The sequence below is a fragment of the Eschrichtius robustus genome, chromosome 5 (assembly GCF_028021215.1).
Source record: "Eschrichtius robustus isolate mEscRob2 chromosome 5, mEscRob2.pri, whole genome shotgun sequence".
Classification (NCBI taxonomy): domain Eukaryota; kingdom Metazoa; phylum Chordata; class Mammalia; order Artiodactyla; family Eschrichtiidae; genus Eschrichtius; species Eschrichtius robustus.
In genome coordinates, this window is record NC_090828.1 from 54,777,657 (window position 1) to 54,804,552 (window position 26,896).

The following is a 26,896-nucleotide window of genomic DNA, read 5'->3' on the forward strand; positions in this document are numbered from 1 at the left end:
CTTCATGCTGTGTAATCCAATGAAATGATATATTATTCTCATGATTTTGGGGTATTATTTTGTTTTTTCTCTTAACCATGTAGAGATTGAAATGAAGAAAAAAAACCTGATTATATTAACTTAACACATGAGTTTATATAAAAAGAAATTGAAGTAGCTTAAGTTTTGAAAGCTTAGGGAAGGATTTCTGGATTTTTACTCATTTATTCTAATCATTTGAAATTTGACCTGTCTTTGTTGCTTCTTACCTAGGTTACTTGTTGGTTTCAGAAAACCATAAGAAATTTACAGGAACAAAGTCTAGGTTCATCACTTTCAGACAATGAGGAGCTAATTCGTAAGCACGAGGAACTGATAATAAAAGCAAAGGTAAGAGACACATTAAAAAAATAATTGAAAACTGCATGGACTTCTCTTTTTTTTTGTTTTTTGGTTGTGTTGGGTCTTCGTTTCTGTGCGAGGGCTTCCTCTAGTTGCGGCAAGTGGGGGCCACTCTTCATCACGGTGCGCGGGCCTCTCACTATCGTGGCCTCTCTTGTTGCGGAGCACAGGCTCCAGATGCGCAGGCTCAGTAGTTGTGGCTCACGGGCCCAGTTGCTCCGCGGCATGTGGGATTCTCCCAGACCAGGGCTCGAACCCGTGTCCCCTGCATTGGCAGGCAGATTCTCAGCCACTGCGCCACCAGGGAAGCCCGCATGGACTTCTCTTGAATACACTTCTGTAGGTAATTTAGTGGAGTACTGAAAAACTCTCTTTGTATAGTTTGCTTGCTGTTCCCATTTATATTTCCCTAGTTCCTTAACTTGCTTCACATTCCTTACTTTTGCAGAAAGTAATAACTACCAGCCAGGCAACAACTTGTAGGTGTGTGGATGTGCACAATGGAACCGTAAAGTGCTGAGAGCAGGAGGAGCGGAGCAGCCACATAGCAGTGCTCCTCTCGCCCTTGTGTCTTGTTATTTGGAAATTGACTCATTTGTACATGTGGGGTCTATACGTATTTTCCAAAGTTCTTTACAGGTGCTCCATTTTTATCTGCAGAAAAATGAAAGTCCGGTTTTAGTAGATTGAGTGGGAACAGTGAATACTTTAATCAGTTTCAAGATTTAGAGGACTTTCTGTTGTTAATATCTTGGGTGGTTGATAGTTGTACGTACAGCTAGGTCATGAAGCTCAGGAAAACAGTGGGCCAACGCTAATAGACAATAGTTGAACGTAAGGAATACAAAGCAAATAAATATTTACATGTTTGGGAGGTTGGGATTTGGAGGGGTGGGGGAAGGGGAGGCAGCAGGTTGCGTTTATCTAGACTGAAGTCTCCTCATAGGGCTCATGATGTTTTCATTTGCTGGTTTTTGCTTCTCTTTGAACACTACAGGATACTTAGGTACTCAAAGTGTATGGTTTGAATATTTGCCTGACTGATAAAGATTCGGTTACAAAAGACTGTTACGGCTGATGATTTTTTTAATTTAAAATTTTTCAGCATTTGATTTATCTGTTTGAGAAATTAGTTTTTTTTCATTGAAGTCATATAGCATTTTATTCTGTGCGTGTGATACTCAAGTTTTATCAGTGAAAAGTCTATAAAAATTCCTAAATGCTAAGGACAAGAGATGACCTGAATTGCATAGGATGGTTGCTTCCTTAAAACATATAAATAAAAATGGTATATTCACATAGCTTGGACATACTTTGGGGTTATATTTACTGTAACTGTGGCTTTATTATGGTTTCTCACAGCCCTGAGGACAGTTTTGAGTAGAATATTTGTTAATGTATAACCTCAGTTTAGCTTATATCATAGTTTACAGTTTACCTTTGTAGCTCTGATGATATGTATAAACAGAAAAACATAGATATTCTTTCCATCATTATCCCTATGTTGTTGTACGCATAAGTGGTTTAAGAAATAAATTTTTAATAATACATATTTTATTATATAAAGTATATCATAGAAAATTTCATAACTATAAGAAAAAGGAAAATAAAAGTGAATTCTTAACCCAAAGATAATCATTATTAAGATAACCGTTATTAGTATTTTTGTGCACTCCCTTCTAGTCTTTCCATACACAACCCTAGAAACATAGCATTAGAGTCATGCTTTTTTTATTTACAACTTTATCATAAATATTTTTCCTATGTAAACTAATATCCTTTAACTGCAGCATATTTCATTACATGGATAAATTTATATGACAGAGTTACACATTTTGGTTATATGTATAAGCTAAGCCATATGAATACCCAAGCAAATATTGTTTGAAAAGGGTATAGATTCCTGATAAACACCATTATATTTCAGACAAGATGACTACTTCCTTTCAGGGTCCTGAGCCACTCAGGAACCAGTGACAGATCTCATACAGAAGCTGAGTATTGCCCCATGTACTCAGTAAGTAGTTTTGGGGCCGAATTGGTTTTGGAAACTGAGGCAGAGAAACCTATTTTCCTATAGCATCCTTGCAAATAAATTTATTTTCTAAAAAAAAAAAAATTGTATGTTTGCTTTGCTGGGAGTTCATGTTTTATTACTTCCCATGAAGCATTCTGTATGATATAAGATCTTCCTTCAACTATGGGCTGGCCTTTGGAACCCCCCTAATCTCAATAGCATCTTTAGAGATTATCAAATATTGAATATCTATTTAGAGATGAAAGCTCAAACATAACTTATTGATAAAAAAGTTTTTTAAGACAATTGTCATCAATTTGGGACACTAGATAGTCCAATGTCAAGATAACTGGTTATTCAAGGCAGCAGGGGTCCCTGAGTCACATGGGTTGAAAGAGACCCCATCAGTGTAAATGCAGAAGAGGGAGTGACACTCTGTTCTGGGGTGATCCAGGTTGGCTTTCCAGAAGGGTGGGGTTTGAGCAGATGGATGGAGTATGAGTGGTTGGTTAGGCAAGGGCGATCATTCCTAAATAAGGTAGAATAAGGGAAAACAATGATCAGACCAATTTGTCTGTGATGAGAGTTAAAGGTCCTAGCAAGGTTCAACCCAGAGACAAGAGACCAACGGGAGTTGTCTCAGAGGTCATACTTATCCACAGCCATTCCCTAGAGAAGAAATGCTAACAGTGCATGGTCATTACAGGGAAGTAAACTTTGCAGGTTGGAAAATAGAAGAGAATTCTGAGGCCACAGAAGGTGGGCCTAAGTGACCTTAAAACTCCCTTTAAGTTTCAGTCTCATAAAAGAGACAGGATTTAGATGATAATAACTGTTATGCTTGTTAAATTTAAAGCAATGTGAGTGTGAAAAACACCTTTTCAGAGATGGCTGAAATGATAGGACTAGATTGGGAAAATAGCAACATTTCTTTCTTTCTTTTTTTTTAGACACCAATTCTATTTATTTTTGGCTGTGCTGGGTCTTCGCTTCTGTGTGAGGGCTTTCTCTAGTTGTGGCAAGCGGGGGCCACTCTTCATTGCGGTGCGCGGGCCTCTCATTATCGCGGCCTCTCTTGTAGCGGAGCACAGGCTCCAGACGCGCAGGCTCAGTAGTTGTGGCTCACGGGCCTAGTTGCTCCGCGGCATGTGGGATCTTCCCAGACCAGGGCTCGAACCCGTGTCCCCTGCATTGGCAGGCAGATTCTCAACCACTGCGCCACCAGGGAAGCCCATAGCAACATTTCTTAAACGTGGAGATAGTATCTTACTCATCTTGGTATTCCCAGCACCTAGGACAGTGCCTGGTATTAAAAAAAGGATGTTTGATTCATGTCTGTTTTTTAAATCCTCTTTCCAGAAGAAAGAAACATTCTTTTAGTGTCTTTCTGTGATTCTCTAGTGACTTTAGATAGTGACTTAGCCTCCTTTTGCCTACCTAGCCATCCATTATCTTTATTTATTTATTTTTAAATGTTTGGTCCTCAGTGTAGAGTTACACAAACTCTTTAATTCATCCTAGATCTCTGGGTCGGCTACTCTCTTGGCTTATTTTATTATTTCTCCCTTCATTCTCTATCTTCCTCACATCCCCATTCTCACAGGCACCTACTCTAATGGGTTCGATATGTGTCTTTAGACATATTCCCATTCTTAAAATATGTACAGAGTTACATGTTTTCAATTTGCATAGATGATATGAAGGCATAGATTTCATTGTGTTTCTTCCCACAACACTGGTTGCACCTAGTAGCTGTTTGTGATCTTAAGTAGCTGTTTGTGATCTTCACTATGGTAATTCCTAGATGCAGCATAGCTTTGGAAAGTCCTATTATGTGGATATTGATGTCCTACTTCTGTCCTTCATAATGTTAATGGCCTCCCATTTCTTTATCCCTTATAATACCTGGGCTTCTAGTCACTGACTCTTCTATTTAGCCCTTCTGCTGAGTTCCTCACTTCAGCTCTTACGTTTTTCATACCCCATTCCTCACACTGATTATTCCTCATAACTTTTTTCCTGCTTCATCTGTCTAACGTCCTTCTTTATATCCTAAGGTGTGCTTTATTCATATATTAAATTGTTGGTCTGTCCGGTGCATTAATTCTGTGTCCTCTGACTTAGGTATTTCGGTGTGTTGCTTGTGCTCATCAGATGTTATTTTTCCCTGTAAGTTAATATTCCCTTGGATACCAGCAACTTCACTTGGTAAGGCATGGGAGGTGTGAAAGCCAGTCCTCTAACTTGTCCTTTTCTGGGTGAATTGGGGTCAAGGTGCGGGGAGATGCCCCTGAGTGCTTCTGTTGTTAGAATTAGGGCTCCACCATTTCTGGTTTGCCCCTCTACCCCAGATATACACAAAGGAGGGGGACCCCTTGGAGAACCTCCCACTGATTGGACTCCGGACCCTGCTTTGTTCCAAGACCCATTTCCCATACTCTTCCCAGCTCACTTGATGGAGAGTTGAGGGCGCACTGAGAAACAGGTCAGGTTGCTTCCCTCTCATGTATTAGCTGTGCACCTGGTCAGATTCCAGTGCTACCCTGATGTTGTTTCTCTCCTCTGGCTGGTACTGGGTTGGGGCTCCTATTTTCTTTCCTGAAAAGATACATTGACAAACAATGACCAGGCAGATGGGGAAAGAAAGCAACACACCCAGAAAGTTATCCCCTAACATATCTCCTGTCTAAGGCATCGGCCTTATTCTACTCCAGAAAGTCATGTGGCCCTGACACTGAGAGCCAACCACCTGTTGTCTCCTCAAGGAAGGTTCTCTTATCTATAAACTTTACCGTCACTTTGTTGGCCCTTGCAGGAAGGACAAGCTACATAATTTGTGAGACCCAGTTTAAAATGGAAATATGGAGGCCTTTCTTAAAAAGGAATTGAGATTTCAATACAGCAACAGCAGAACCTTAAACCAAGCATGGGGACTTCTAAACAAATGTCGCTGTGATGATACAGATCACTTGCCCATGATGCTGGTCCTATTTACAATGTTAGGATTTTTGAAAGGACCTAGAAACCTTGCTTCAAACATTTTCCTTCACCATCTTTACTAACCTCTTCCTACCTGGATTAGCAAGTTTTCTAAAAATAAAGATTGCAATACTATATCGGGTTATATCTACATAAGAAAAAACAGGTTTGAATTCCTGCTGTCACTCACTTTGCAATCTTGGGTACACTTGACCTCTCGCAACCTCACCTTCCTGACCTGTAAAGAGGAGTCATAAATAATTCAATTAGAAAATATTCGTGAAGGCGCCCACATTTTAGTAGTGCCTCCAAAAATGTTTCCTTTCCCATCCATGGTGTAAACATTCAAATAGTTTTCGTCTGTGGTTTTTCAACAATATCATTCCTTGCTCCTGGAGGAGGAATCCAATTTTAGATCTCCTTAAACAGGAAGCAGCATATTACACTTTTTTTTTTTTTTTTTGAGTGTGGATATGAGGAGAAGAAGGGGGATTGTTTCTTTCAAAGATGTTTTAAAATAGAAATAAGACCTCAAGCTGGGGATTCATTAGTGAGACACATATAAATAATCTGGTAACATAGAGAAGGTAAGCTAAGTCAAATGGTAGCAAGCTGTTCTTTATTGCTTGTTAGTCTACTCAGTAAATTCCTTCTAAATAATCTTTGAAAATTCCTCTCTCATTTCTTACTGGAATGCATTCAAATAAGAAATATGGCAACTTTTATATCTCTTAATAATTGTGATACCTTATTCAGAATGTGTTGAAAGAACTGAACCAAAAGATTTTTTAATACAGCCTTTAAGTATGAGTAATTTTGTATTAAATTATACTTTCTTTACTGAATATGAAAAAAATATTTTCCTCTTACATATGTAACAGTTAAAGAAATAACAGACATGGAAGATTATAAGCGACCCTTCGGTTAAGAACCTTAAATACTCTTAGATTTTATCCTGTATCAATTTGATGCTCCAAGGCTTGAATTCAAAGTCTGGAGTTCAGAGTTGGTTGTAGGGTGTATTAAAATATGTTAACAAACACTTCCTTATTATCTCCTTTGAGGAGACATAATCATTCCTTCTTCTGCACATCAGAAATAATGTCTATCCAAGAACTGCCTTCAGGAGCCAACCTTTACTTCTGTTGGGAGGAAAACTTTTCCTCTTCCAATTTGGTTCCAGTGATTGGGGCCCTGCAAATTAACTGACAATAGACAGGTCAACAGGAGTGAAGACAAGGTTTATTTTCACACAGTGTACGTGGGCGGTCCCAGTAATGGAAGACTCATGGAATAGCCCAAAGTAAAGTTTTACAAAGATCAGTTTAACAAAAGAAAAGTTTTTAGGACTTCAGTGGGAGAGTATGGAAGGTTTTATTGGGCTTCTTGATGATAAAGGAATGAGCAGTCTGTCTTCTTCCTGGCTGGAGGTTTCCCAGTGGGAAGGTGTATGGCGGTTGAATTTATACTTCCTGATGCAAAGTATCAGTCTTCTTTAAATCAGGAAACTCCCTGGGAAGAGGTCAATGGCAACTGTATTTTCAGGAGGCTCCACTTAAGTTTAGGTAGTATTTCTTTCTGTGGCTGCTAATTGTTTAGCTGTTTTCAGTTTAAAGTAATTTTCATACCACCATGGTGGACTATAAATCCCCACACTTCTGTAGTGTCAACTCTTGCTTCAGTTCAGGCCCTTTACACCTGGTACACACAAGAATCGCACAGCGGCTTTGAAAAAAATACTGCCATCTGGATCTCATGCCCAGAGATTTTATGTAGTTTGTTTGGGGAATCGGGATTAAAAAAAATTCACTGCCAATCTTAAGATATTGATATTTTCATCAAAATGAAATCCAGATTTCCTGTTCCTTCTAAAAAATGGAAGACCTGGCATTGTCAGACTCATCTTTCCTTATAGACATAGCAGCTCTTGGCTGGAGCCCAGCAATAGCTATTTCCTTGAGAAAAGGCATGTGTACTTCGGTTTGCCACAGTCCCCACCGTTCCTCATTACCTCCTCTTCCACCTTTGCTTCACTCATTTACATTACGTGCCTGTCCCCTGTAAGCATTTGGGTTTGAGACCTGATGAGCAGTGAGGTGCAATTTAAGTGGAGTAGTAGCTTAAACCGATTTGCATTTTAGAAGATTACCTTGGAAAAAATGTGAATGATAAGAATGGGAAGAAGTGATATTGAAGACAGAATAGTCTCTTAGAAAACTGCTGAAGTTTGAATGAGAGTAACTTTAGATGGGGCATGATATCTTTTGAGATGGAGGTTATTAATGCCCATTTAAAAGGCTTAAAGGCGACATAAAGACTTACTCAAGTTGTGGCTCCCAGACAGCAGCATCTGGAAGTCATTAGAAGTGCAGAATCTCAGATTCCACCCACCAAACCTATTGGGTCAGAATCTGAATTTTAACAAATTTCTCTCAGAAGATTTGTATGGACACAAAAGTTTAAGAGACACTGACTTAGAGGATTTTCCCATATATTTCATGTATGTCCATATTCTCCTTAATTTTCATAGATGGCTATATATTTTTTGTAAAGTCCTTGATTAACAAATAATCTTTGAAGTTCTGCCAGAGAAACAAACTGAAAATAGTGTAAAGAAACATCATCTTCAATGTTTTACTATAGTAGAATTCACATTCCTCAGCTTCAAGATTAAAATAATCTTCCATGATTCATCATCTAATCCGATTTTCCAAGTCATTGAAAATATTTTCCATTTGTTGCTGAGTGATTTCATAAATTGGATTTGTGACCTTAGCCTCAAGTTCCTTTAAATAATATTATTTGGAGATCTTACAAAAATACCAATGCTTAGGTCCCAAGCAAACTTTATTCAGAGGAAAAAGTCAAGCTTAAAGTTACAAAATATTTATAACTATGAGATAAGGAAGTAAAAGAGTCTCTTGCAAGCTTATTTGAATAATTTAAATGCATAATTATCATCAACAGAACCACTACAGGAATGTGGCTCTTTAAAAATGTGTTTATTGTTTTATTTTTCTGATTACATAATACATTCTCATTTTGGAAAAATTAGAAAATACATAAAACTAAAGAAAATTAAAATCACCCATAGTGCATGGGTGTATATGAAAATGAAAAGGAAATATAAAACATACAAAAAATTGAGTATTCCAACCCTGTGTGTGTATGTGTGTATGTATACACTGTATGTGTGTGTTCATGTACAAAGTTGTGTATGTGTTGTTTTGCAGTGTAATTTTTCCAGTTAGCATTATGTCATAAGCATTTCTCCATTCAAATGCATATTTTAAATACGGTTTTTTAATGATTACATGTTATTAAACTGTGTAGATATATCATACATTATTTGAGGCAGCAATACATAGTATCTCAGAATATGGCAGTGGAATGAATGGTACACTCCCAGGGCCTAGAGTTAAATCCTAGCATCTCTGCTTACTTCTGATCTACGCTTGGGCAAATTTCTTGTGTATCTGAGCCTAGGTTCCCCCTTTTGTGAAAGAGGGTAATAATTGTACCTAATTCATGCAGTCGTTGTGAGGATTAGTTGTATTCTCATGCAGTACACAGTTAGCACAATGCCTCATACAAGCACAACATAGTAGAGGCTTTTTTTAAAATGATGGTAAAATAAACATAACATAAAATCTAACTTCAGTGACATTTAGTAAATTCACAATGTTGTAGTTTGAGAACATTTCCGTGACCCTGAAAAGGACACCATACCCATTAAATAGTCAATTTATTCCTCTCTCTCTCTGCTTCTGCCTCTGACAATCATTAATCAACTTTCCATGTATTTACTTATTCTGGATATGTCATAAATGGAATCATACGAGCGGCCTTTTGTGTGTGATTTCTTTCAGTTAGCATGTTTTCAAGGTTCATCCATGTTGTAGCCTGTATTGGTACATTATTGCTTTATACTGCTGCATAATATTCCACTGTATAAATATACTACATTTTGTTTATCCACCCATCAGTTGATGGACGTTTGGGTTGCTTCCACCTTTTGGCCATTGTGAATAACGCTGCTATGAACATTCACATAGAAGTTTTTGTTTGAATACCTGCATTAAATTCTTTTGAGTATATCCCTAGGAGTAAAATTGCTGGGTCGTATGATATTTCTACATTTAGTTTAATGAGGAGTCACTATACTGTTTTTCACAGTAGCTGCACCATTTCGTGCTCCTACCAGCAATGTACAATGCTTTCAATTTCTCCACATCCTCGCCAAAACTTACTTTTTGTTTTTGTTCTTATATTAAAAAAAATTTTTTTTCTAGCCATCCTAGTGTGTGTGTAAAGTACTATCAGTGGTAGTATTTTATTTGCATTTCCCTAATAGCTGATAACTTGTGATGTTGAAGATCTTTTCATGGCCATTTGAATATATTTTTTGAAGAAATGTCTATTCAGCTCCTTTTCCTGTAGCGTCCTTTGACGAACAGAAGTTTTTAATTTTGATGAAGTCCAATTTATCTATTTTAAATTTTCTTGCTTTTGCTTTTGACGTCAAAGCTATGAAACCATTGCTAAATCCAAGGTCATGAAGATTTATTCCTGTGGTTCTAAGAATTTTGTGGCTTTAGCTCTTACATTTAGGTTTTGCTCCATTTTTTTTTTAATTAACTTTTTTTAAAAATCAATTTTAATTAATTAATTATTTATTTATTTATTTTTGGCTGCGTTGGGTCTTCGTTGCTGTGCGTGGGCTTTCTCTAGTTGCGGTGAGCGGGGGCCACTCTTCATTGTGGTGCGTGGGCGTCTCACAGTGGCTTCTCTTGTTGTGGAGCACGGGCTCTAGGCGCATGGACTTCAGTAGTTGCGGCATGTGGGCTCAGCAGTTGTGGCTCATGGTTCTAGAGCACAGGCTCAGTAGTTGTGGTGCATGGGCTTAGTTGCTCTGCGACATGTGGGATCTTCCTGGACCAGGGCTCGAACCCGTGTCCCCTGCATTGGCAGGCGGATTCTTAACCACTGCGCCACCAGGGAAGCCCTGCTCCATTTTGAGTTAATTTTTGTGTATGGTATGAAGTAAGGGTCATTCTTCACATATGGGTATCTGGTTATCCTAGCACAATTTGTTGAAGAGACTATTCTCTTCATTGACTGGTCTTGGCACCTTTATTGAGAGTAATTGATCACAGATGTATAGGTTTATTTCTGAACTCTCACTTCTATTCCATTGATCTATATGTCCATCCTTATGCCAGTACCACACTGTTTTGATTACTGTAGTTTTTGTAGTAAGTTTTAAAATCAGAAACTGTGAGCTCTCTAACTTTGTTCTTTTCCAGGATTGTTTTGGCTATTCAGGATTCCCTTGCAGTTCTACACGTTAGGATCAGCTTTGCCATTTCTTTTAAAAAAGGCCATTGAGTTCTGATAGGAATTGCATTTTATTTGTAGATGACTTTGGGAGTATTGCCTTCTTAACAATATTAGATTTCCTGATCCATGATCACAGGATGTCTTTCCAGTTATTTAGGTCTTCTTTATTTTTTTCAACAATGTTTTATAATTTTCAGTGTATGGGTCTTGAACCCCCTTGGTTAAATTTATTCTTAAGTATTTTATTCTTTTTGGTGCTATTGTAAATGAAATTGTTTTTTCTTAATTTCCTTTTCAGATTATTCATTTCTAGTCTATAGAGGCACAACTGATTTTTGTGCATTGATCTTGTATCCTGAAACTCTGCTGAATTAATTTATTAGCTCTAATAGTTTTTTAAGGATTCCCTATGTATAAGATCATACCATCTGCAAATTTCCCCTTCCATAATCATTTTTCTCTCATTCATCTATCTGATTATAAAAAGCCATTCTTTCAGTGTATTGTAGACCAGATCTTCCCAAACTATAATGTACTCATGAATTACCTGGGGACCTTAAAATGCAGATTCTGATTCACCAGGTCTGGGGTGGGGCTTGAGTATCTGCATTTCTAACAAGCTCCAATGTAACAGTGATGCTGTTGGTCTCTGGACCACCCTTTGGGTAACAAAGGTTATGGAGGAAAGAACTGCAGAAGAATGAAAGAGAGTTTAAGTGATGGAGTTGAAATATTGGGTCATTGTAAGAACTTGGAAGGTTTAAGTCTAAATAAATCTTTGAGTCTCTTAAGGTATGGACATGATTGTCTGAGCTTAGAACTTGATTTATTTTTGTTGCTTGTATTTATTACTCAGGTAATTGAAGATCAAAAGACAGGTGTTTAAATTGTTCAAATGTTCCTTTTTTTGAAATAGAAATATTTCCACAGGAATAGCACTTACATGAACTATTTAGTACAAAAGGAGCTACTTGTAGGTCTCTTGGGTGGTTCAGGAAGTGTGTAGCAATATCTAGAGTTTGTATAATTTTAGTTCCCAGGTTGTCCAAATATTTTCAAAGCATTTCACAATCATTGTTGAGTGATTTTCTTTTCATTTCAGTATGTATTAACCTGTATAATGAAGCTGACTATTCTGGTATTTGAACTTCCATTACATCCCCAAATTCCTTCACTGAAGGTATGCGAAAAAATGGCAAAACCACTTTAAAACATATTGCTTCAGTAAATCAGCTCACAGCATCTCTGATGATTATAAGGAAAATCTACAAAATGAAGCAGAGTTTGTTACTTTTATAATGTTTCATCCAATTTAAAAAATAAAATGGGGTCTGAATCTGAAATGTCTCAAGGCAGAAATTAACTGAGTCTCTGAACAGTAGAGACATCTGCATTAGTGCATTTCAATTCCTCTGTCTTCATTTTAACAAATAATTTGTTTTACTTGTCTGATTCTTTAATGAACTTCCCAATTAAAAGCAGATGTCATTTTTCACAGAACATAAATTATAAACAATTTTATTACTAGCAGGCAAAATATGTATAAATAGTATTGAATTTGCCTGCAAGCATTGGGAAAAATCTATAAAATGATGGGATTTCTCACTTGGTAACCCTACTTCCGCCTTAACTTATGGGTTAATTTAAAGCTTAGTGAACCATATGCTTTCATTTCCAAGGGAAATTTAACTGAGAGAGTCTCTCAGAATGTTTATGCCCATCTAAGAAGGGGATGAGTTCAGAAAACAAATAGAGAATATTGTACTCTGTGATCACTAAGTTTAAATCTACCTGCTGTCACCTGCTTATGAAACCTTCACCAGCTCGTTAAGTTTAAATGCTTAGAAAAATTTTTTCTTTTTTTTTTAGTTATGACTTTTATAAAAATTCTTCATATATATTCTTTCCTTTTCTTTTTCTTGCCCTTATTCTTCCTCCTCCTCCTCTTCCTTTTCCTGCTTCTCCTCCTTCTTGTCATTTGTCAGCCCTTAAATAAAAATTCCCACAAAGCATGGCTTCTTATAGTTGCTATCACAACTCAAGGTAATATTACAATGATAATAATAATAGTGAAGTTGAGTCTTTGAGGTGGACACCTAAAAAGGCATTTTCTTATGTCTTAATCCAGTCACACCTTAAATCCCTACAACCTTCCTGTGCTACTCTTTAGCATCCATTTGGTGGCATTCAGTGCAGTGGCCTTAGATTTCTGTGACATTCATTACTCCAAAGGCCTTTACTTCAGTTTTCCACTCCTGTGGCCACACTTGTTTCCATGGTATCACCCAAAAGTTCTCTCATCCCACCCCCCCTTTCCTTTCACCTTTTCCTGGTTTCCCTCCTTGTACGATTCAGCATGGACCAAGGCTATTTGTGAGTAAACTCAACCACCCATTTTCTCTCTTTCTTCCTACTTCTCAAAGAAGATGAAACAATTGGCACACTTTTTCTGATTAGATCTATTTAAAAAGCAAATGATCTATTATCAGTTAGCCTTACAAATTCTTTTCTTTATCAGCCATTAATTCCCTATTTTGTCCCCATAACAACCAGTACAAAACTTTCAGGCTCTTTTAAATTTCTCAACCAGGCTTTAACCTAACTTCACAGTCACTTAGTCATTCAAAGCGAAATCACTTGACTCTTTTCTTCTCTGTCCTTTTTTGTCTCTTTTTCACTTTCCTTCTCCCAGTGTGTTTCCCATTCCCCTCTTCTCCAAATTTAAGCCTTCATCCATTCTTCGAAGTCCTACCTTTTCCATCTCTTCATTTTGTATCTCTCTTCAATCTTTTTTTTAATAAATTTATTTATTTATTTAGTTATGTATTTATTTATTTTTGGCTGCATTGGGTCTTCGTTGCTGCACACGGGCTTTCTCTAGTTGTGGTGAGCAGGGGCTACTTTTCATTGTGGTGTGCTTGCTTCTCATTGCAGTGGCTTCTCTTGTGGAGCATGGGCTCTAGGTGCGTGCGCTTCAGTAGTTGTGGCACGCAGGCTCAGTAGTTGTGGCTCGCGGGCTCTAGAGCACAGGCTCAGTAGTTGTAGCGCACGGACTTAGCTGCTCCACAGCATGTGGGATCTTCCCAGACCAGGGATCAAACCCGTGTCCCCTGCATTGGAAGGCGATTCTTAACCACTGCGCCACCAGGGAAGCCCCTCTCTCTTCATCTTAATACCTCATTTAGTCTCTCATTAAATAGAAAACATAAACATTGCTTCTCAACCCTTAAGACACTATTCTACCTTTTTCATGACTAACAGGTTGAATTGTGTCTACCAACATTTATATGTTAAAGTCCTAACCCCCAGTGTCTCAGAATGTGATCTTATTTGGAAATAGTGTTATTGCAGATGTAGTTAGTTAAGATGGGGTCATCAGAGTGTACCCTAATTCAGTATGACTTATAAAAAGGGGAAATTTGAACACAGAGGCAGACACCCATAGGGGGAAGACGATGTGAAGAGACAGAGGGAGAAGACAGCCATCAACAAGGCCAAGAGAGGTGCTTGGAACAGGTTATATCCTCACAGCCCCAAGAAGGAACCAACACTGTTGATATCTTGATTTTAGACTTCTAAAATCTAAATCAGAGGACTGTGAGAGGATAAATTTCTGTTGTTCAGACCACTGACTTTGTTGTACAGATGTCCCTCAGTATCCTTGGGGCATTGGTTCTTCCAAGACCACCCACAGATACCAAAATCTGTAGATGCTCAAGTCTCATGGTCAGCCTTCCATATCCATGGTTTCCCCATCCACAGAGTCAACCAACCACAAATCATAAACATAGTAGTATATGTATTTAAAGAAACCTGTGTATAAGTGGACCCTTGCAGTTCAAACACATGTTGTTCAAGGGTCAACTGTACTTTGTTACAAGAACCCTAGGAAATGAATACAACTACTTCATTTTCTGCCTCCCTGGCCTCCCCACCCACTAATCCTTTACCTGCATTAGGAGAAGCTGCTCTTTCTCAAGTAACAGATGACTTGAAGCTCTCTGTGCACTTGGCCTCTGAGACACCACCTTCTCTGGTTCTCCCATCTGTCTGATGGTTCCTGGCTCCTTCTAAATCTCTTTCAATGCCATCTCTTCCTCCAGTCTCCCTTTACATGAAATGCTTAACTTCTGGCTCTTTTCTCTTCTCATTTCATACTTTGCTCATGTGGAGTTATCCAGTCCCACAGTGATAATATAGGTTTTATCTTAATGATTTCTAGACTTAAAGATCTCCAACTCTTACATCTTTTCTCAACTCCAGTCTTCTTCTTTTTTTTTTTTTTTTAATTTTTATTTATTTATTTATTTATTTATTTATTTATTTATGGCTGTGTTGGGTCTTCATTTCTGTGCGAGGGCTTTCTCTAGTTGTGGCAAGCGGGGGCCACTCTTCATCGCGGTGCGCGGGCCTCTCACTATCGTGGCCTCTCTTGTTGCGGAGCACAGGCTCCAGACGCGCAGGCTTAGTAATTGTGGCTCACGGGCCCTGTTGCTCCGCGGCATGTGGGATCTTCCCAGACCAGGGCTCGAACCCGTGTCCCCTGCATTGGCAGGCAGATTCTCAACCACTGCGCCACCAGGGAAGCCCCTCCAGTCTTCTTTTTAGAAGTTCCTGTGGAAGATTGACTTATAGATTTCTTACCAGCACTTTAACTCAACTAAAATTATTATTTTCTCCTCCAAGCCTTCCCCCATTTTTCTTTCTTGGCTAAAGAAATTGCAGCCCTTCAGTCACCCAGATTAGAGACCTCAAAGTCACATTATTCTTCCTCTCCCCTCACTTCAGATCATCTCTCAAATTTAGTCAGTTCTTACCTCTATCTCCTTCTTGCCTTCTCCTCCCAGGCCCTACTTTAGTTTCTCAGAATCTTTCACTAGGTCTACTACAATTACATTATGTAGTACTATGAATCTGAGCCTACAAACTACAATATGTGTATGAAATATTGCTGGCTTGTTTAAAAAATGGTTTTTTAGTCAACATAAGCCTGATTCTGAGCTCCCATCGTATGACTGGCGACACATTCAATCTGTCATTGTTGGAGCCCCTTTCCAGGGTTCTGTAAATGTTCCTGGGTCCACACAGCACCACAGCACTGGGGAAGCCACTGTGGTCATCAGTTCACTCAGCTTCCCTCTGAGGCAATCATTGTCTCAGCCTGTATGGAGGCCGCAGTTTCAGTGGCTCTGCTGCTTCTGTGCCTGTTTGAGGTGCCAGGCTGGTCTGACTCCCAGTCTCCCTGGAGGGAATACACAGCCGTCCCCAGGGAAGCCGTGCATGTCTTCATGGCACTGCCCTGAGAGGACCCTGCATCTCCTCCACGCGCCTCACCTCACATCCAGCCTTCTCTCCGGCACCAGCCAGATCTCACTGTCTCTGTATGGCCCTCACCTTTATCTCCTTATCCTTTACCACATCTCTCATAATGTCTTTATTGGACTTAGTCTTTTTGCAAAAGGCAGGAGGGAAAATGACTTGCAGATAAGTTCTGCTTTTGGTCTTAATATAAACTTCACTAAGGCAAGAGGGGCATAGAAAATAATTGACTTTCTTCTTGAAACAGGGCAGATGGGACAATATAGGAAGAACACAATAAATTATCCTGCCACACGCCTAACTGGCGTCTGGGCCTCCAGTCTTTCTGTTTTGCAGTTAATCATTTATGACGTCATCAAAGTTACCTTTGGACAAGCTGAGACTAGGCCAGTTTTTTCTCAAGCATCTCCTAAAATGCCCTTTGGATACAAAATAAAATACAGACTCCTGTGACTTTTATTAAAGCCCCCCATGACCTGCCCTTTGCCTGCCCCCTAGCCTGTACGTCTCTGTGAATCTAAGCTTTCTTGGTCTGCTTATCACTCCCATGCGTACCACAGACTTTCTCACCTCTGAGACTTGAGTTAGTTGGACCCCTCACAGAGAATCTCTTTTCCCCTATTTTCTTCCTCTTCTTTTTCAAAGTTAGTTGCTAATTATAATCTTAGAGTTGACATGGGAAGAATAAAGCTAAAAAGCAGGCAAGCCTGAGGTCACAATTTGGTTACCAAAGAGGAGGAGGAGTAGAAGTCAGGGCAAAGTGTTAGCAACTGAGGCAGAAAATCTAAGCAGAAACAGAAGCCGTGGACAGAATTTGGTATGTAGTTCAAGACTGGACCTGACAGAAACTGGCTAAGAAGCAAGACAAAGCACCCACATTCAGGATGTCTGGATAATATTTTGAGGTCAGTACATTGGGCAGAGAGGGTCTGTCTAAAGCTCTATGTATCCACTTCAGCCTAGGGAGTGATTTTAGTTGATGACCTACAGGCTCAGTGTTGGTCCAGATTCCTTCTCTGAAATGGTTGTTGATCTCTCCAGTACTGGTCTTTCCCTTCTTAGAGTGTTGCTTATTGCTCAATTAAAGCAATTAATGCCTTCCTGGCATTTCAGTTGTTCACATGTCTGATTTCCCCACAGCTGTGAGATTCTCAAAAACAAGGGCCATGATGTATTCATTTCTGGATTCCCTGTAACACCCAGTAGATGGGTCTGGGACATGAGTTAAACGCAGCTAGTGTTAGTTGGGTCAGTGGATGACCCCATTGGACAGGAACCTGGCAGCAAAATGTTACCCTGAGTCAGTCCTGGCTGGACTTCTAAATTGCTGTTCATAAGTGACATTCAGTTTGGCTAGGAAGTCATGAGTCTGTCTATCTACTGCATGATCATCGTTGAGACTACAAACTAAACGCAGTTCTATGGGCACTCTCCCGATTCTGAGGCAACAGAGAAATAATGGGCAAAACTTCATGATGGTGGTCGCAATGCTGCAGTTCTCGAGTGTTAAGAGGAAAGCAATCTATTCACACTAATGTGTGAATGTCTGCCAACTTCTTAACCATCCTTGACTTTTGTTTTTCTTTTCTCTTTTCTTTTGCACCACCCCACCACCGATTTTTGGAAGTGAACGTTTTATTAACCCAAACACAAGAAAGCAATTTCAGGTAATGTTGAAAAGTAAAGTGATCTGCAGAGTGGCCAAAGCCAACACTGCCTCTGAGTTGCACCTACTGTTAAGGACAAAGCACCACGGTACTTTCTCTTCTGAAGCTGCACACTTGCACACTCCCATGATGGTAACAGGGTGTTGATGGGGAGTACAGGCACAGAAAGGGTGATGCAGGCTGTTTGGATTCTTTGTAAACCTGGTAGTTGTATACAGGGATTCCCTGCATCATGAATCCAGAGATTTAAGCTTTTTCTTTTTTCCGTTTTATTGAGGTATAATTGACACAAAATTGTAAGCTATTTGGAGTGTTTATCGTAATGATCTCATATACGTATATGTTGTGAAAGGATTCCCCTCCATCTAGTTAATTAACACATCTATCACCTCACATATTTATCTTTGTGGATATGTAAATTTCAGTTATATAGTACAGTGTATTCCCTTAGAAATTTCAATTATATAGTACAGCGTTACCTCTAATCACCACGTTTTACATTAGATCCTCAGAACTTGTTCATCTTATAGATGAAAGTTTGTACTCTCCTACCAATGTCTCCTTATTTCCTCCGCCCCCCCAGCCCCTGGCAATCACTTTTCTACTCTGTTTCTATGAGTTTGACTTTTTTACTCCACATCTAAGTGATAAAGAGACTTAAAGTTTTTTCTTCACATATTCCATAAGCCCCTGAGAAACCAGACTGAGAAAGACATAAAGGAACTGCTCACAAGGGGGCTTTTAGGGAGTAATCAGAAAGGGTTAGACACCTCTCACTTTGTATGAATTATCACAAGAAGCAGTAAAGGGAAATTGTTTGATGTCACCAGTAGGTTTTACCCAAACCCTCACATTTTGAAAAGCACTGTCACTTCTTACCTATCACTATGCAGTACTTCTGAAAACTGAGTGTGTTGAATATGTTACTGGCTTCACACCATTTCTTTGAGACATTCCTACTACCTGGGATTGAGGTGCAGCACCACCTCATGGTAGCTGGCTTTTGTAGTCATTTTGCTTCTGCATTCCAGAAATGAAAAGAACCACTGGCTGTGTATGTTACACGCATGTCTGTGCATTTAAAAATGTATTTGAAACCGCTGGATATTTAGTTTCTTCTTGCTACTTTAGGTTTGGGATCTTATTTGCCTTATAGGCAACTTGAAGCCTTTATTCTTCATAGTCCTTTAAATAGACTGTTCTAGTCTAAAAGGCTTAGGGCATATTTGGGAGGAATCTGTGAGAGTATTTGCTAATGGAATGTGAGTTTGTGAGAGAAAGTGTGTGTGTGTGTGTGTGTGTGTGTGTGTGTGTGTGTGTGTGTAGAAGTGGGTGGTGGGTACTGACTTCAGGAGCTTAAGCACAGCCTTTCCAGAGAGACAGGCTCAAGAGGATGTCAGAAACTGAATTCTTCTTCTTCCCACTCAAAACCTCTTCTGCCTAGTTCTTCATATCTCAGTTAAGGGCAACTCAATCCATCCAGTTACTCAGGTCAAAAGAGTCTTGATTCTTCTTCCTCTTACTCATAGGAAATCACCTGGGCTGTGTCATCTAAGTAGATCCAGAATATCCTATCATTTCTCATGATCTCCGCTGCTGTCCTAGGGAATGACCTACCTCCATCTTTCCTGGCTAATTGCAGTAGCTTCCTCAGGAATCACTGTGCATGCATCCCTGCACCCCTCCACCAGCAAAGTATTCTCAAACGACAGCCCTGTGCTTTTATTTTTGTTTTTTTTTAAAGTTATGTCAGACCCTATGCCCCAGACCTTCCAACAGCTTCACGCTTCTCTCAGAATAAAAGACTTCAGTGTTTACAAGGCCCTGCCTCTGGATCCTCCCACTCTGGCCCCACCGTGCCCCTCTTACTGCTTCTCCTCCTGCTTCCTCCGTGGGACACTCAGCTCTACCGCGCTGTGTCCTTGCTGTTCCTCCACCCCAGCAGGAAAACTCCCACCTGGGAGCCTTTATTCTAGCTGTGCCCTCAACCTGGAAAATTCTTTCTCCAGAGATCCTCTTGGCTCATCCCCTTACTTCCTGCCCATCTTTGCTCAAATCTCACTACTCAAAAAGCCTACCCTGACCACCATATTTAATACTGCACACAACTCCCGCCCTGCGTGGCACCTGAGAGTCCCCTAACCTGCTCTACTTGTCTCTGTTCTACAGTGTGGTCATCTTCAAACTAACCAGACAATGTACTGATTTACCATGTTTATTGGTTATAAACAAAATAAAATACATGGTGGACCACCACCATCACTAACACTGGAGCTAAATTCACTGGCCTAGATGGCGTATTTAGAAGAATGCTTGGCATAGACTAGACCTGCCAAATACATGGTTGAACAAATGACTGCCTCATAATGTTTATTGCTCTTATAAATGGGATCTTTATTAGAAAAGATAATTGGCTATTGTTGCTATCTAGGAATGTTATTGGTTTTCTTACATTGATCTTGTACATAAGAACTAAAAGTCATTGTTCTAATCTATATCTGATGTTCCTTGTGGGTAAAATATATGGATACCCCCTTCCCAACTTAATCTGCTTGATTTAGGGAAATCTTCTTAAGAAGTGAACATCAAAACCTTGTAATTCTCCCCATGGTTGAATTACATGTTGAGATCCTGAAGATATCTCCAACAGATTCTCTAGAAAATTAAAAAGTAAGTCTTTTGAAGACATTAATATAAACTGCAATCACCTAGTCGGCCAGTGGCACACTCTGATTGTAGGCAAATTGTGTTAGATGAAAATAATTTGGCCAGCTAGACTTTATTAATTTTGATTTAAAAATTGGAAACATCAATAGCCCCCGATCTGGCTCTACTCCTTACTTAATCAACTTGAAGAAAATGTGATCAAGAGGAACAAAAATCTAAGAAAAACAAGGACAAGACACTAAAGAAAAAATAATGATTCTCAGAAAACACAAATCTTGGGACAATTTCTTCCCGACTTCCTGTGTAATTAAATTTTGATCTAAAAACTATGTTGAACCAAGGAAGAAGAAATAAATGTATTTCTGCTCCAAACATTATTTTGAAGACTTGCTTATGAGTGTAATTTGTTATGATTTTATTTGATTTAAAAAATTTATTCTGCCACACGTCCTTTTGCTTCAGTATTAGCAGCAAGCACCCTGCTCTGTGTGGCTGGCCCACAGGCTGCACTTGGTGGCCAAGCACTGAACAGAATAAAGGAAACAAGAAGCTTCCAAGCCCTGTTTTTTCCTGCACCTTTTGGAATATTTGCATGGACTGAGAAAAAAGAAAGCAGCAACTATTATTCAAAGATTGCTTTGGTGACATCTGTCATTTCTGCTGTAAATAAACTGTCAGTCCCAAATCCAGTAGGGTACTTGTGGAAAATATAGCTAAAAATCCAAATTTTAGTAGGGCCTTAAATCCAGGAATTTGAAGCACAGCCAATTCACCGTTGAATTTACATCTGATTCACTAGAGAAGCCGAAGCATATGTGAAATGGTGGTGGCTCTTTCTGCACTGCAGAGAAGTAAGGCTCAGGAAAGCAAAATGCCCTGCCGGAGGCCACTTACTAAGTTTGGAGTAAAAAGTGCACTTCCATTTCTCTGCTCTTGCCCACAGGCTCTCCTTGATTCAGTAGCTATGATTTCTGCCTTACGGCCGGGAGGCGAAACACCACAATTCTTTCATCTCTAGGTGATACACAGAATCACAGTTCTTCCCTGTTTGCAGTCTGTCTGTGTCTCTGCTGAAATACACCACAGTGAGGGCAGAGTTCAGATGGCCTGTGGACACTGAACTCAGTACTCATCCAAGAGTGAGATGACCCTTGCTTTTGTGTATGTCGGCGAGAAATGCCTGGGAAAGGAGCATGAGAAGTAACTGTGGCCCAGCTGGCCATCCAGCTCGGCATGATCAGAGACTTTCAGCTTTTCAAGGGCTCACTGCCACTCTCCAAAAGCGTAAACATTTCTTCTCAAAAAATTTCTGCTCAAAGCAGACTTTCAAATATTCTCTGATTAAAATCGCCAGGTTTATTTTGTTTGTCCCATCTGTTAATGCAGTCACGTAAAATTCTATGATTTGTTGTCAGTGAGTTAATTCTCCTCGGTGCTGAACCAAATGGGACTGTAGACTTAAAAGACTGAACGAGAAATGAGCTGTATCTACTGAGATGTCCTCCGAAGCGGCCATGGCACGGGGCCTACACATGAGCCGGACACATGCTTCTGCCACATGTGATTTGGGCCAGTCATCTCCACAACTGATAGCTTCTTAGCAGTTTATAAATATGTTCCCTGGGGCTTCCCTAGTGGCGCAGTGGTTGAGAATCTGCCTGCCAATGCAGGGGACACGGGTTCGAGCCCTGGTCTGGGAGGATCCCACGTGCCGCAGAGCAACTAGGCCCGTGAGCCACAACTACTGAGCCTGCGCGTCTGGAGCTTGTGCTCCGTAACAAGAGAGGCCGCGACAGTGAGAGGCCCGTGCACCGTGATGAAGAGTGGCCCCCGCTTGCCGCAACTAGAGAAAGCCCTCGCACAGAAACGAAGGCCCAACACAGCCAAAAATAAATAAATAAAATAAATTAATTAATTTAAAAAAATATCCCCTATTGTTTCTTGTCCATCTTCTCCCACTTAAAAATTATATTCTGAAGTCAAATTTATAAGGAAAATAATTTACCACGTGGTACTGGGTCATCTAAACCCACCCCATCCACTTCATCAGGGAAGTTTGCAAGTGAATAAAAGCTTACTAAACATATTGGGAGTATTTTGTTTCTTTTCCATTGGAGTAGCTAATATGTTTTTACTTTTTAAATTGAGTGGCTGGATAATTTTTATACCAATCCATAATTTTATTTGAAAAGCTAACCTGGGACTGTTAAAAAAAAAAACAGGTGGGGGAAGAAGAAACCATTTTCGCCTTCTTGTCTATCAGTGCTAATCCTCTTAAAAGTACCCTTACAATCAAGGGATGCAAGAGAAGCTCCATTTCCTCAGCAAATGGAATACTGAAAGGCACAGTTTAAAAGGGTTGCTACTGTGAGTGAAGAAGGAAAGTAATGGAGTGACCTGTGGACACACCCTGAGCCCAGGAACACACAGTGCCCCACGTCTTTATTGGCTCAGAGATACACAGGTCCATCTGTCAAGCTGAAAAGCCAAGGAAGTGGCAGACTTTGGCTTTCTGCTGGTGGGGACAAGTACTGGAAATATTTTATCGCAAAGTGACTGAAACCCAGTCAGAGGTTTAATACTTAGCAGGCAGGCAGCAATGGCTTAGAGAAAAAGGACCAAGATTTTCTCTGTTGGGCTCCTCCAGCCTGGACAACAGGGACAGCTAAGTTTTTAAAATAGCACGCTGGATTCAGATGACTCTGGAAAGTTTTGTCTCAAAAGTAAAATAGGCGAAGCATCCCCTAAGAAAAACGGCTGGGGAAATAACATCATCAGAACAGTATGGAAGCGCATCAGAAACTGCCTATAGATTGCCCAAAGAAAACAGAACCAATTTTCTGAGAAGATTGCAATAGAAGTATTGAGTGGACCCAACTTCATTTACTGCCCACAGAGTTCATGTGAAAATGTAATTAAAAAGACTGGGGATGGAGAATAAGAAAAGGTAGGAGGCACAAAATAGTCCTTTACAGTTTCCTTGGAAGGTCACAGCCCACTTTATATAACACATTATGAAGCACAAGGTTACAGTGGGTTTTCAAAGACTTGGCTCTACTCCAGAAGTCTCTCTTTAATGTTGTTTGCAAAATTTATACTAAAGGCAGATTTATGAACTCTGTTAGAGAACAAGGATTTCTCTTCTTATTCATAGAGAAGAACTTTATTATTTTGGTCCAGTTGCTAAGCAAAATATAGCTTGAGTTTGGCTGTAAATTCTCAGTTATATATGTAAGGCATTGTGTTTATTTAGAAATAATAAGGCTTCTAATTTCAAATCAGAAAATCCCAGGGTCATATAAGGACTTTTATCAGTTTCAGGTCTTATCCAGACCTTATGGAAGTTTCACCTCTGTAATTCTAAGTTAATGTGTTTAATCTTTCCGTGGTGTAAAAAGCACTGTTTATCACCTCTCTGCAGAGCTGAGGCCAGGATACTGGTTGAGAAAGCAGGTTCTAGAGTCAAACTACCTGAATTTGAGTTCTGGCTCTTTCACCTACTAGTGTTGAGACCTTGGGAAAGTTCTTAACCCTTCTGAGCCTCAGTTACCCCATCTGTAAAATGAGGATAATAATAGTTCCTACCTTGTAGGGGTGTGGTGAAGATTAAGTGAGATACTATACGTAAAGCATTTAGCACAGTGCTAGCATACAGGAAGAAGAATCAACCCTTACGTTCTTGCAGACAGTTAAGAAACCAACACCGTAGAGTTTAGTTTTGTCCAGACTGAGCACGTAATGGCTGTAACCTATCTCTCCATATCCTAACCTCCTCTCCACTTTCCTTCCCTCAGCTCTCTGGGCCTCCCCTAGCTTCTCCATATTTGTTAAGTGTTCTTCCTCTAACGAGCACAGAAGATTCTGGTCAATGCCAATTTTTTGAAAGAATTACCTGCTTTACTCTATGTCTTCACATATTGAGCATTTCTTTTTTTTTTTTTTTTTTTGATGTTTAACAAAATCTTTTCTGTAACAGCAAAATACTAGCTGAAAAATTAAATAGCAAGAGAATGGATAAAGAAGGCGCGGTACATTCATATTATGGAGTAAAGCAGTTAAATTGAATTAAAAAAGAAAGGAATGATCTAATGCTCTAGCACAAGGAATATAAAAGTGATTTCACCGATTTATATTCTCTATTGTTCTATGTTTGTTTGTTATTCATTTTTTATTGAGCATTTCTTACTTGAGTTCATTGAGGATTAATGCCCCACAGATCTTAGCAGACAGAAATTGAGAGAATGGATTCAAAAGACAGGAAATGGACTAACTGGGTAGCTGGAGGGATTGGGACAAAACAAAAAAAAGAAACAAAGACTTGTGAAAGCAAGTGAACCCGTAGCTGGTTCAGGTGCTTTTAGCCACAACTGTAGTGTTTCTCAGCATTGTTCCAACCGGAGCATTGGTCCCCTGAGATGATTAGCAAACAAATGGTTTCTTGGTCAAAGGAGTTTGTCCAAAACGTTTCACACCACGTTTTCCTCTAGGAGTCTCAGTGCATGTTAACACAGTAAAAATTCTAAGAAGTACTACAGTAAAGAAACCTGCTTTGTTTTGCTTATCTCATATTATTGATCAGTACATAACACTGACCAGTACATTTGGAGAAGGCTTCCACTATTGTTATTTTAGAACTGGGAAACAGGAATTCCCATAAATAATGAACAAATTTTGGGACACTAATGAACCATGATAAAACTGACGGGAAGAAAAGTGGGACTAATATTTAGTGAGTGCCTATTATGTATGCCAGAAATTATGCTAACTGCTTTAGAAATATTTGCTTTTTCCCGATAAGGTTAAAGTAGTGGTTTTTAAGTGGGAGGGATATTTACAGTGCTTTACAAAATAATGTCATGGCACATATTAGCAGTCCTTAAATGGGGACAAATAGCTGTTTAAGAAATGAAGGATCTTGAGAACTCACGTAGCCCATCTTCATGCCTAAGAGTATTGCTTTTGCACTCACTGAGAAATTTGGAGATTCTGGAGTCTCTGTACCCTCAGTTCCCTGGAATGTAGCATTGTATACAAACCTGCGAATAGTCCTAGCTCTGCCACTTATTGGATATATAACCTTGAATATATTATACCCCTCTGAGCCTGTGTAAATACTAGGAAAACAATAACATCTAACCTAAGTTGGTGAGGGTTATACATACAAAACATAAGCTCGTAATTGGTGCTCAAAAAAATGCCAATGCCTTAATCTACCATACTTATTCTTTTTTTTTTTTTTTTTTTTTAACATCTTTAGTGAAGTATAATTGCTTTACAATGGTGTGTTAGTTTCTGCTTTATAACAAAGTGAATCAGTTATACATATACATATGTTCCCATATCTCTTCCCTCTTGCATCTCCCTCCCTCCCACCCTCCCTATCCCACCCCTCTAGGTGGTCACAAAGCACCGAGCTGATCTCCCTGTGCTATGCGGCTGCTTCCCACTAGCTATCTATTTTACATTTGGTAGTGTATATATGTCCATGCCACTCTCTCACCCTGTCACATCTTACCCTTCCCCCTCCCCATATCCTCAAGTCCATTCTCTAGTAGGTCTGTGTCTTTATACCCATCTTGCCACTAGGTTCTTCATGACCTTTTTTTTTTTTCCTTAGATTCCATATATATGTGTTAGCATACTGTATTTGTTTTTCTCTTTCTGACTTACTTCACTCTGTATGACAGACTCTAACTCCATCCACCTCATTACAAATACCTCCATTTCATTTCTTTTTATGGCTGAGTAATATTCCATTGTATATATGTGCCACATCTTCTTTATCCATTCATCTGTCGATAGACACTTAGGTTGCTTCCATGTCCTGGCTATTGTAAATAGAGCTGCAATGAACATTTTGGTACATGACTTTTTTTGAATTATGGTTTTCTCAGGGTATATGCCCAGTAGTGGGATTGCTGGGTCGTATGGTAGTTCTATTTGTAGTTTTTTAAGGAACCTCCATACTGTTCTCCATAGTGGCTGTATCAATTTACATTCCCACCAACAGTGCAAGAGTGTTCCCTTTTCTCCACACCCTCTCCAGCATTTACTGTTTCTAGATTTTTTGATGATGGCCATTCTGACCGGTGTGAGATGATACCTCATTGTAGTTTTGATTTGCATTTCTCTCATGATTAAGGATGTTGAGCATTCTTTCATGTGTCTGTTGGCCATCTGTATATCTTCTTTGGAGAAATGTCTATTTAGGTCTTCTGCCCATTTTTGGATTGGGTTGTTTGTTTTTTTGTTATTGAGCTGCATGAGCTGCTTGTAAATCTTGGAGATTAATCCTTTGTCAGTTGCTTCATTTGCAAATATTTTCTCCCATTCTGAGGGTTGTCTTTTGGTCTTGTTTATGGTTGCCTTTGCTGTGCAAAAGCTTTTCAGTTTCATTAGGTCCCATTTGTTTATTTGTGTTTTTATTTCCATTTCTCTAGGGGCTGGGTCAAAAAGGATCGTGCTGTGATTTATGTCATAGAGTGTTCTGCCTATGTTTTCCTCTAAGAGTTTGATAGTGTCTGGC

At 39.4% G+C, this 26,896-nt stretch overlaps 1 protein-coding gene across 1 annotated transcript in view; it reads left to right on the forward strand.

Moving 5' to 3' along the window:
* CCDC141 (coiled-coil domain containing 141) overlaps positions 1-26,896 on the forward strand; it is a 205,383-nt gene that overhangs the window by 79,867 nt on the left and 98,620 nt on the right. The window contains exon 8 of the mRNA XM_068543883.1: positions 253-369. Within this exon, the coding sequence (XP_068399984.1) occupies positions 253-369 (117 nt within the window). The remainder of the gene's footprint in view (positions 1-252; positions 370-26,896) is intronic.